Source organism: Cydia fagiglandana, chromosome 11 (assembly GCF_963556715.1).
Source record: "Cydia fagiglandana chromosome 11, ilCydFagi1.1, whole genome shotgun sequence".
Lineage (NCBI taxonomy): Eukaryota > Metazoa > Arthropoda > Insecta > Lepidoptera > Tortricidae > Cydia > Cydia fagiglandana.
The window spans coordinates 9,762,622-9,775,844 of record NC_085942.1 but is presented as its reverse complement, the minus strand read 5'-3'; the positions used below and the strand labels follow the sequence as shown (position 1 = coordinate 9,775,844).

Below are 13,223 nucleotides of genomic sequence, written 5' to 3'. Positions count from 1 at the left end.
GTAGATTGTTAACCAAGGGTTGAAAGGCACCCATTTCGGACCCTTCGCACCCACAGAAACGGTGCCTTTCACCCGAGTTAAACACTCTACTTTTCATATCGAATGCGAGGAAACCAAATAAGACAAGTTAATTTCGCAAAATCAGTACTGGAAGTACCTAACAGATCTACGGCCATGATTTATTTTCCTTAGGACTTACTTGCAATCGGAGACTTTACATGTGTGAAGATTAATAACCCCTAGCGAAAATCATTTTAGATTGCAATATTTACGAAAACACACATTTTTTAACAAACTGCAGTAATTTTAAAATGATTTGTTCATTATAGTATGAAAATCAGCGGGATTGCCTCCTCTACTTTTTAATTTTATACTTTTTCGTTCTAAAAGCCGCAACAGACTACCGGACCGTACCGCGACCTTGGTGCGCCGCACCACGTAATAACATAATAAAAGTATTTTAAATATTAAATAACAATTTAATTAATAATATAAGTAATTTTTATCTTGTATTTTATTTTATTTTCATGAATATAGTGCTAAATAACTTTAAAAATCAAATTAATATCGTACAAACGTTTAACTGTGGCTGTATATAATAAGATTCTGATGCCTTTGCTCATTTACGCAAGTGTAAGGTAAAAAAAATATTTTTGGTGTATTTCTTTTGGTTCCCGCCTTATGAAATCGAGTAAATAGAATTCAACGAAAGAAATCAAGAATAATTTGTTTTTCACAATTCACTTACATCGTTTTTTATAAAAAAAGGATCAACGTGGGATTAGTAAAATTACCAATTGTTCCAGGCGAGGAAATAAAGACACTATTTTTCCATTTTGTTTCCACCCAGTTGTTCGTGGGACGGGGACGCAGAAGAGTACACCACTTTTCTGCACTAGAGCATAAACGTATCACTTTCGAACCATTTAGAACAACAACGACCCACTTTCAGAGCATGCGATATGAAAAAGATTATAAACGTCATAATTTTATAGACATTTGACATTAATGATGACAATGCCACACTTTGTCATTGCAAATGCCATGTAGAGTAAGCGTGGTCCGACTCTAACATTGTGTAAATACCTACTTATTTTTAATATTTCGAAGAAAAGTAGCCCAAAAAGCGCTGGCTTCACATGAAAAAAAAAACAATGTCACATCTGAGGATGCCGAATACCGGGCAAAGTGGAGAAGATTGAGTAATAAGAAAGCGGACTCTGGCGCTAGGCCGGGAAAACGCTAGGTTGAAGATGAAGATTTCAAAGAAAAGTAGCTTTCTCTTGTCGGATCGGAGGCCAAGATCCTCTAAGTCTAAGTCCTCATCATTCGCACGAGGGTTTAAAAAGCGATGCTATAAGGAGTTATAAGTTCTACCTGACGTTAGAAGTTCCGCACGCTAAATTCAATTTAAAGGTCAATGCTCAAAGTCGTAAATCCAACAACGCACTATAAAGCGCCACCGCCATCGCGTTAATAAATATATCCATCTGTGTTATTCAAACGCTTGGAAACTCGTGGAAAAAAGCTAGCTACTAGAATAACGAGCATATAAGAAAATATTACGTTGGTAGGTATTGTTTCTTTTTTACTGGAAAGATAAAAGAAAATCCCTTAATGTTCGTTGGATTATTGGCAATATCATCACTGGGATAAATTAAGTCTTGGCTCTGCGTTTCCAATGACAGATGGGGTTCAATGTTTTCGTCAAACTGAGTGAATGGAATTGTTGATCAAGAAGACCTGACACCCATTCACTGTCTGGGAATTTCTAAAATCAACACCTACTTAAGAGCTGACGTCTGCTCTGCACTGAGTGCAAAGTACACCTATCTATTACGTACTGTATGTTTGTGTAACATTAATACTATACACGGGGAACTTTATATTTAAAAGGACACTGGAATAATATGCGCAGCAATATATTATGACCAGGTTTTGTCTTCCTCGGTACGCGTAAGTCGCCCTCAGTACGCCCCGCCCCGCCCGTGAAATATGAAGAAGGTGACACACTATTTCTAATTTCAAGAAAAGTTATCGTCGTAATGTCATAATAGCAGAAATATCATGAACTGCTTTTATAGGTCTGCTATACGGCCCTTCTGAAATGGATAACCCTGTTTGTTCGCTCCGTCGTCATTGGCAACAACTTTTTTAGAGAAAAAAACAACATTGTTTTGAGTTAGCCCGATGCTAATTTGGTTAGCTGACTTTTATATTATATTCCCACTTGGTGCAATATGTAAGTATTGCTTACAGTATTGCATGGGCGGTATACAGACTGTTATTTATCAATTTGATATTGATACAATATTTATTGCTCTTAAGGCCCCGTGGGATCAATTTCTTCTTTCACTCTCACTTATTATTTTAGCTTCGGTGTTTTTTTCTATCAAGCCAAAGGCAAAAAGTAAGGTTCTGAATTGATGAAGTGGCCTTCTATAAAAAAATTGCTAATAAAAAATTGTTAACTGTATCGTGACCTAAAAAAGCGCTACGACTTTTCTAAAATCTACTGCACCTTCATCATCATCATCATGCATCATGCATGCATCTGCATCATGCATGCATCATGCATCATCTCGGCCGCATTTATTTAAGTAGGGACGATGCACATCTTAGAGCAATATATTGCATGATATGATATATCATATCGATATCAAATCAAATACATATTTAAAAAAAACATTGAAATGTGAATTTTATCAGATAATTGCAAACATCTAAATAAACTCCCTTAGTTTTACCGACACAGTTGACGCAATTGGCGTGACTCCCTGCCAAGTGGAGGTCTCTGTATAAATTCTCTCTCGAGACAGATGCGTATTGTCTCACACGTATCTGGGTGTCACGTCAGATCTAGCTTATAGTAAGCCAATCTGTCTCGGAGCGCTAAATAGTCAGATCATAGTCTGAAGCTGCGCTAGGTAGCTAGCTGTGATGAAGGACCGCGGAGAGTGGTGAAGACGCCCGGGCCTCGCGAGAAGTCGAGGGCAGGTAGGGCAGCTTGCGCGCCACGTGGCCAGGTATCGCCAGCTGGAGAAGCTATTTCGGTGATCGGCGGCAGGCCCCGGCAGACCGACACCAGACGTCGCCGCCGCCCCCGCGCTCCTCGCATGCGCTATAAATAGCGTCACTGTGCATTCTTGGGCGAACGATGTCGAATTTTTGTCGAGTACGCGCGACCACATGCCGTTTGTTTGGGCCCCAGCCGCCGCTGATCGGGGCCGCTCCACCGCGGCTGTGGAATCCGCCTCCGTGTATGACTAACGCCGCTCAATCGGCACTACAAATTACTGCATTTAACCTGGGACTGCGAACTATCCTCGTAACAATCGCATTACTTAGGTACTCTCCTTAGCATCTGCATAGAGGTTTTAGCTATGTACATTAAATAGGCAGTTTTAATTTCTTTATTCATACCTACCTAAAGGAGTACAGCGATCGGTTAAATTAATATGTAATTTTGTAATGTTGATATAGCAGAGTTCGAGTCGTAATACACACATAGTATAAAGGTAGCATCATAAACTAGACACTGTGTTCAACAAACCACATAATATTTTACAATGTAGCTTAGAAACTAGGACATTAAACTTTATTGACAAATATCTAAGTACCTGCGTTTGAAAATTCCTAATGCAATATGACAACAAATACGTTCATGCTTAATATTATGAATCCTGCATTGCTGGAATAACATGTCTTTTGGCAAATGAAACACGAACATTCAGTTTTCTCTTGGAATGAAAGATATCCCTGAGATCTTATAATGTGGCGAGTCGCAGCCGGGCCGCCGGGTTGTGGAGTGAGATATTCTGATTAAGGTTTGCTAAAATTAGCGCGACCACGCAAACAAACTCCTTTATAAAAATAGAAATAATGCACTCTGGACCTAAATATACATCACATCTTAGGTTAGCCGCAATGATACATAGGTTAGATATGCAAGAATGAATTTAAATGAAATAGGTAAGCATAAACATTTACTTTGCTTACACGTTACCTCGATTACAACCTGCATTTGCTTTTATTGCTCTATACGTAACTGGCGAAAAAATGCTTCTAAATATCCTTTTATGTATAAAATTCAACATCAGTTTATCTGGTGTATTTACCAGTTTTTAATTATTTAAATGTCGTGCCAAAATTGTCTGCCAAGTAGGTATAACTTTGACCGTTTCGACATCAAAACAAGCACTGAATAAACATCCTTAACACGCCTTACGGCCAAATAGGTACGCGACGTAAATCTTACGCTCCCAGCACACAAAATATGCAGCACAGTTGAATGACACCAGCACGTGTAGGTATTGTTATGTTATTTGCTCCTATCGTTTTACATAAAGTTTGCATTCAATCTAAATAAAAATACAATTGAATAGCACACTTGCCTACTACGCAAAAATAGATATGCAGATGTCTATCCTAGCAGACCTGCTGACCTGACTAAGAAAGGACTATGACACCAGCAAAATCTTAAATATGGTGCTAATTATATTATTTGTTTTATTAAGGTATAGATAAGTTTGACGAGAACATGGACAAATCTGGTTGGTCCGGTTGGTTAAGTAGGTACTTGTATTTGTAATACCACAAGTTGATAATAGCGTCTCATATAAACACATAAGCACTCTAGCTCGTGTTTCATCAGTAATCACTCTTAAACGCTCTCTACAATTTTTCACCCCGAAAAAAATCCATATTCAATATTTTTTAAATAAGTTTCACGATAATCTAACCATGTTCTTGGTGGGTATGAATCAAAAACAAAATGGTTATTTACTTATTAGGCATTATAGTTACCATTTTGGCTCTATGTTTTTGTATCAAAAGATACTCGTATAAAGTAGGAAAATACCTGTTGAACATTTCCTATTTCCTGGTCTCAGTTTAAAATAGCAATGCAGCAAACTCATAGGTAGTTCGAATATTCCAATCCATGTTTACAACTCCGACCGCGCGCCGTCTCGTTGCTATCCGCCCGTTGCGCCCAATATGCTTATCTGCTTTAAAATAAGGAAACGGTAAAATTCAATTGGCATCTATGCTCCTGACCTCACATGCGGCTGAAGCCCAAATCGTAACGACACTCTGATTCACTCAATTCCGGACGGTAATGAAATATAAACATGTGATTAGATGGCTCATGGCTGAATAAATGGCTATATCTCGTCTCGGAAGTACATACACAATCACAGCTCTATTTCAGTTGTACATAAAAATCTGTTGATCGGCTTGCGCATCAATAGCGAGAAACAATTCCTGAAAGTGCAAAAAATCGACATGAGCCATAGCTACCATAGATAGATAATAGGTAAGTACATGAGGCTTTTCATAGTCCGAAACAATTTTTTTCTAATATGTTATGCTACAGAAGCTTAAACAAAAAGATAGTTATAAGAACAGCCAGCTATTAAAGATGGTAGATAAAATATATGTAAGTACATACATACAATACAGTTCAATGTAAGTAGTTTCAAAATTTCATTTTTGGAGTTCACTCTTTAAATAAGCCCGGCCGGGGACCCTACGGTAGGGCAGTTCATATATCACAAGACATATAATAGGGACTTTGCGCGTTGGAGAGTCTGCCGTCTTGTGGCCTGAATCGGAAACATATGTGCACATGTACAGTCAAGGAATTTAAATTCCGACCCATTTCGTACTTTGTCACAGTGACAATCAATATGAAAGCCGCTAGAGACCTCATACGGTTGTCACTGTGACAAAGTACGAAATGGGTCGGAATTTAAATTCCTTGACTGTACATTGCCAAAGCAAGTGCTACCATCTATCGTTCTCGTCGGTACCTTTATGCATAGTAGCTCCTGCCATCTTGAGGGCTACATCGGAAGCATAAACGACACATTTACGCCGCGCCAAAAATCTGACTGTTCCTATGCTGCCCCCTATAGTTCATTCACGGCGCCTTTAGCGTTGTAAAACGTCATCAACTTTAGTTGTCAATCATTTACTACTCTATTCCAATCAATTCTTTGCTATTGAGCAAAGTGCCAAGTGGTCGCGTTAGTAAGCGTAGCTAGCTACGCTTGTAGTGACATCTACGTCGTAATCTGTAGAGCATAAATAAGCGCTTATTATATCGAAACTTTATCAAGTCACTTTCGATGGCCGGTGTACCATGGATTTCCGATGGCCGGGTCGAGTTTTCCGTTTCACGAAATATCAGAACATCGTTAAGGGTTTAAGGGTGTAACTGAATTCTTCTTCGTATTATCATTATCACGGCTAAACGTCACACGAAGATCTCAATGATTATTAAAGAAGTAATTTCTGTACCTAGCCGCGCGGCATTTAACATAACATTAGGTACTTCCGAGTGGCCGGAGGCCGATTCTAACTTACATGACTTAGGTATAATATTTGATTTTCAAATCACCTGTGAGTAAAAGGGCTGTGGGTAAAAACAAATATGTAGGTACTAAATTTTTTTTTTAAACTGCGGATGCTGCTCCTCCATTTAAACCTGCTTTACGCACATGTCAAATGCACCTAAACTATAAAATCGAGTCTGATATCCGTTCCAAATCGTTTAAGTGAAACACATATGAAAATTGTGATAAGAAAACATAATCAACGCACTACCTACTACAGTGAACGGAAATAAAAAACACTTCCTACCTTTGGATATGTGCAAACTCCGTGGTGGCGGGATAACAATAAGCGAGGCCATCGCACGGCATGTGAACTTTAATGGGCCGATAATTAATTAATCTATACACATAGCGAATTGTATGTTTTTTTTGTCAAATTACTCATGAGGACTGTTCTCCATTCATAATATTACCTTCATCTGAAGATATCCTCGTTGTATTCCAGAGTGGTGGTGGGCGGGCGCATGCGCGGGCGCCGCGGTGGTGGCGTGCGCTGCGGGCGCGCTGGCCCGCCCGCTCCTGCGCCGCCGGCGCGCTGCCGCCGCAGCCGCCGCCGCTTGCCCCGTGAGTTGACTCTAACCCCTTTTCTTGCCCTCTAGTTTTAACCCGTTTCACCACACTGACACTTTTCGCCTCACACTGACCCACCCCACACGCCCACCTAAGGTTGAATATCGTGTAGCAAACTGACGCTATTTAGAGCTAATATGTTAACGCAGTGTCATAAATCATTGACATAATGTCATTGTTTACTATCGACATTTACTTACGTTTACGTTTCTAGGGGCAACCACTCAATTACGTCAATTTGTGAAATAATATTTTTGGAAATGTCACTCTAAACAGATTATAAAACCGGAGTGACAACTTTTTGCAAAGAGGTTATCATTTCAATTCGCTATGACTTTTAAATGTCTTAATTTGACATTTCAACACCATCGAACTGAAGTTTCAACCTTATTGCATTTTGCATTACGAATGTTCTAACAACATTTAATGGAAATGGGTCCCAAATTAAAGCTCGTGACTGTACATCGCTGCTGGTAAACAAGTAAACATTGATGATGTGTAGGTACAGTCAACGGTAAAAATATGGGTGTATAAATCATTTCAAAAATATGTCCCATAACTCTTATGTCAGTGAAATTAAGAACTATGGGACTTATTTTTGAGTAAGTTGTCTACACCCATATTTTTACCGTTGACTGTACTACCGTCGTTACCCACCGACCTAAAGCCTCCTCCAGACTATGCGCATGAATCGCGGGCGAAGCCGCGAACGCGGGTGTGGCGTCGATTTCGCAGATTGTTCACGCCTTCGCGCCTTGTTCTCCGTTTTTTGTCGGTATTTCGGCCCGCGTCAAAGGAGACGCGAAGCGCGAACTTGCAAGACTCCACATTACACAATATTTTGGCTCCTCTGTGGCAAGATAAATATGAATTATATAATGATTATATTATATTAAGCAGCTATATTTTACGGTTTTACAATAAAACAAAATGGAAAAACAGCTAAATTACGTATGATGCCATAGATAACTAACAGTTAAACTCGATCAGCTGATGCTTTTCCGCCATATTGCCGCAAACCAAACTGCGAAATCGCCGTGAAGTGTGCGAGTGTGGAGTCATACGTCAACTTCGCGATATGTTCGCTCCGCGACGTCGCGCCGCGATTCACGCACATAGTCTGGAGGGGGCTTTAAACGTGAGGCAATGTACTGGTCATTGTCAGTAATGTCAGTGTCAGGTGTCAATTGTCAAGTTGGTGCAATAGGTGTCTATATCTGGAGAATGCACAGTGCTATTTGCGAATCGCTTTCCGCATGAGCGCTGAACATAACGGATTATTAGATCGATCCTTTTTCGGACTCTGCATGTAGGCTGCCTCCTAAAATGTTTACCGTATATTTATTTTAAACTATTGTATATAACAAAAAAGTAAGATGAGCGCACTTAATGCCTTTCGGCATTCTCTATTAAAAAATGTCATGGAATATTATAAATATTGTGAATAAATAATATGAATATGAATATGAATATTACTAACTATCACAGTTGGCAACAAATTATAATAAAAAATATAATAATTGAAAGTAGAAGAGCCGACTGCAAAATTTCGAACCAACATGATACCGGGATGAATGAAATGCACATGGGTTTCCCATAAAAATGATGCTGTCCGAATTTGATAGTCTGCCATAGTGGAAATGGTACACTACAAAAAAACGAAGAATACGGCTTTTGCTGAACCAAAGATTTACTTTGGCAGGATTGATCTTTGGATCCCTAAGATAGGTTTACGAAGTGGATCCACCTGAATTTTTCATGCAGGGGGGGAGGGGGGTTTTAGCCTTAACAAAGTCTGAGGTTAATAACTGCGTAGGGTTTAGGTATACAAGTCAAGTTTGGTATCATTTTCGCTTAAATCGAATGTTTAAATGTCAGTTCTGAAATAATATTTAGGTCAATAGATAGTAAAAATAAAAAATAAAAATAAATCTATACATATAAATGCAAGTGTCCTGACTGACTGACTGACTGATTCATCAACGCAGAGCCGAAACTACAAAAGCCAGAAAGTTGAAATTTGCACACCAGATTACATTTATAAAGTGTATAAGAGATAAGAAGCGATTTTGAGAAATTCAACCCCTAAGGGGGTTAAAAAGGGGATGAAAGTTTGTATGGGGTTAAAGTTTTCTTTTAAGCTAGGAATTTGAAACTTCGTAAAAAGATATATTATTAAAATACAAGAAAACTAATTTCAGCGTTTTTGAAAATTCATCCCTTAAAGTGGTGAAAAAGGGGTTGAAAGTTTGTATGGATATCAAAATTTTTTTCGAGCGCGGGACTTTTAGGGCTATTATTAGAAGACAGGAAAAGTAATTTCAGCGTTTTGTAAAATTAATTCCTTAACAGGGTTAAAAAGGGGTTGAATGTTTGAATCCATTACAAATGCTTTGAAAATTCTTAAAAATTCATAATAGCCGATTACAAAAAAAGTAATTGCAACGTTTTTGGAATTTTAACCCCTAAGGGGGTTAAAAGGGAAATGAAAGTTCGTCTTCGGGTGCAAATTTAATTTTAAGCTTGGAACTTGAAACTTTGTAAAAAGGTATTAAATTAAAATACAAGAAAACTAATTTCAGCGTTTTAGAAAATTCATCCCCTAAGGTGGTGAGAAAGGGGTTGAAAGTTTGTATGAAGATCAGATATTTTGTGAGTGTGGAACTTGTATCTTTGTATAAGGGCATACCTATTATTAGAATATAAGAAAAGTAATTTCAGCAACCAACATCAAAATCCACTTGACTTAAAACTTCATACAACTTGCTAAAAAAGAAAAGTAATTTCAACATTGCTTGGATATGAAAATTATAGGTACTAAAGATGTAAAATGTTGAAGATAACAATCCACGCGGACGAAGTCGCGGGCAACAGTTAGTTGTAATATGAATTTTAAATAATACGCAATTCTATTTAGGTATGTAGTTATATACCACATTGCCTCGCACTCGCACTGATTGGGCTTTGCAGTGCCGCAAAGAATAAGGCTTTACAGAATAAGAATATCCCCCCCACAAGAGATGCTCTTAAAATGCATAGACTTAGGGCAGCCTACCAAGCAGGTTATATATGGGGACAAGCTTTTGACTCCTCACCCGACATTCCCTCCCCATCAAACTGGGGATGGACTGAAAAGGAAGCACAATGGCAGCCAATATGGACAACCCAGCACAGTATCTGGGATGCGGCGCGAGAGCTGGTAAAATGTGGATGTAAGAACAGCTGTAGAGGCCGTTGTTCTTGTAGGCGAGAAGGAATGCCATGCACACTCCTATGCAAGACCTGTAATGGCAACTGCGATAATTCCAGGTATATTTATGTTCGAATAACTTTCGCTTTTAGTTTGCTTGCTTGTTTGTTTCTACTTTTTTGGGTAATCATTGTTTTATATTTTTTACAGTGTAATGGACCGCGAAGCACTCATTGAAGATGATTAGAATTGGATCCAGAGGTATTGGAGGACGAGGGCTAGGAATCATTATGCCATTTTTTTTTTTGTGTTAATTTTTTTTTAAATAAATACTTTTTTATTTTATTATACGTAGTTTAACATCTTTATCGTGCAAATATGAGTCCTAAAATGAATTTGGCATCCTTAAGTCATACGAATATGGTACCAAACTTGGAATAGTAGCATAATTAATGCCTCTATAAAGATTGAGACCCTATTTTCCTCCAGAGCAGAAGCTGCCAAAACCTCAAAAAACTAACATCAAAAATCGCGGTGGCTCCACTTCTTAAATCCATCCTTAGGCCTTCAGGACCAATCCTACCAAAGGAAATCTTTGGTTCAGCAATAGCCGTATAATTTACCGTACAGATGCAACTACCACGGCGAAACTTGCCGAAAGTACAAAAAAGAAGGCCACTTCCGGTGCGAAAAAGGGGAGCTGATTTAATCCATCTGATAACGAAATAATAGTTATGGCAGCAGTTAGAAATTTACATGTAGACACAGAAAAGCGAAGTCTGTCAGTATTTTTTTTACCGGAAGTGCCTGGCAGACGCTCTTAAAGGTGACCATCGGGACCCCTAAATTAACCCATCTGATACCACCATGAAACCAATTCCAGTCGGTTATAGGTATGAACCCTCATTTCAAGAATATTATATTTCAAGAATATATTATAAGTCTGCCAAAGCTTTTCCTGACGAAACACCTTGACTGACGAGTTTACACTTACAGACAAAAATAAATGTTAAGCGAAATCATTTTTAAATACGGTGACATTTCAAACTTTCGTCCGCCATTCTTGGCAGTGTAGGCTTCGAATACTCATCGACATTCATCCACAATTAAAAATTGTATAAAAATATTTTAAACGGTTAATCAACAAAAAATATAAAATTATAAACATCGTCGTGTTTAAGTAGGTTTTGACAGATAACAAAACTTAAAACGCTCATAATAATGGTTCGTTCGATATTAATTATCATTAAATAAATATTTTGAAAATTTTATAAAAAAATAACAAATATAAGTATAAATATAATAATGATTTTATGGAATTTTAAGGTTTATGACTCCTTAAAATTACATAAGAAACATTTGTTTTTTTTTTATAATGATGTTGAATATAATTCTGAACGCACAAATTGAGTCGCATCGTCAGAAATGTCAACATTGTCAACAAAATTTTTACTTTAAAACATTTCACACCGACTCGCGTAAAAATACACAACTACCAGCGTTTTCTGTCATAATAATATCGTAAAAAAAGAGTGATTCCAGCGATGAAGATAATCTACTTAACGCCTGTGGAACTACGGGAAACTGTCAAAAACGCAGAAATAAGTTTGTTGCCGCAAAAATATTTTAAATAATGTTATACTATATTGATGATTATTATAATTAACCTGATGATGGTTATAATGTGTACAAAGCAATACTTATTTTTCATAAGCTGTTTTTTTGCATGTTGCACTTTCCTCGCTATAGTGAGGTGAAAAGTTTTGTGTTACTCACGGGTGCAAATACTGCAAATGTATTTTACTTTTCGTGTGTTGAAACACCCACAAAGTAAAAAAACAAATAACTGAAATAACTATTTATCCTACGATTGAAAAATAAAGAAATATAAGCTCGTGGACGGAATTGTCCCAATGACGGAATTACAGAATTCCTTCCTCGGAGAGTGTAATACGTAAACAGATCGAATAACTAAAATTCGAATTGGGCTGGATATCCGCTTTCCTGTCTACTTCTTCAACTTCGCTCTATCAATGAAATCGTACAAAATTGATTTTACCTCGTTCTTCATTTTAGGCATATATTACCGATTGCTTATCAAAACCGCCATTCTTAAAAAAAATTATAAATACATTCGTTAAGGGGTCAGGGGTATAACTATGATATAATGGTTATAGTTAAGGTCAAAATCTATCTGTTCAGGGAAATACGTAGTCATCTATCCAGTGAGCTATTTGACACGACACTATTTTCGAGTATTTTCTTGTAAATGACAAATTTAATTATGGCTATGTCACGTTGGCACATTCTGACAAGTCGAATAGGGTCTCGGGTGTGACGTGACGTGAGTTTTGGAACTAAATTCGAATTAGTGATGGAATTAGGGATTGATGTTGAATTAAAGTATCGATATTTTTCAATTCACTTAATTTAAATCAATGATAAAGGACTTCTATAGCTTCACTATTGGCATTATTGTGAATGTGTATTAACACATTAAACTATGATAATTAACGAAATATCTACCAAGGGAATTTACATTTACCTACTGCATAATACATATTTTCAAAAAAGACCTTTTTGACCCTGTGACGTAGTGATATTTATTATGAAATGTGAGGATAAACTGCGATAACGGTTAATCCGTAACTTAAAGATTTTAAAGTTTGAGAAATTGTAATTATTTTGAAGTTAAAGAGGATGGATTAAAGTTTACTCGGGTATATAATTCCGAATGTCGAAAACTGTCGGATAATTCCGAAAAGAGACTTTTATTATGATGGAATTAAGGGTGATTTTCATCTGAATTTCGGAATTATCTGACATTCGGTATTACCCGAATATACCTTAATTGTTTCTGCTATATCTAGATTTGTATCCACCTACTTCGATTTCGTTACAACTCTTACGATTACCTCGATCATTGAGCAATGCCAACCGTCTCGTCTCGTCTCGCAAGCCGACAAACGCGTCATCGCATCGCTCGCTAATATCTACATATAGGTGCCCATACATACGACGGCGCGGCGCGGTGGCAGCAATCGAGCTTCTTTTACATGTGTGCG

General features: G+C 37.6%; 1 protein-coding gene across 1 annotated transcript in view; it reads left to right on the top strand.

Annotated features, from left to right (window-relative positions):
- LOC134668661 (sterile alpha motif domain-containing protein 1) overlaps window positions 1–13,223 on the top strand; it is a 48,964-nt gene that overhangs the window by 23,851 nt on the left and 11,890 nt on the right. The window contains exon 3 of the mRNA XM_063526102.1: window positions 6,844–6,962. Within this exon, the coding sequence (XP_063382172.1) occupies window positions 6,844–6,962 (119 nt within the window). The remainder of the gene's footprint in view (window positions 1–6,843; window positions 6,963–13,223) is intronic.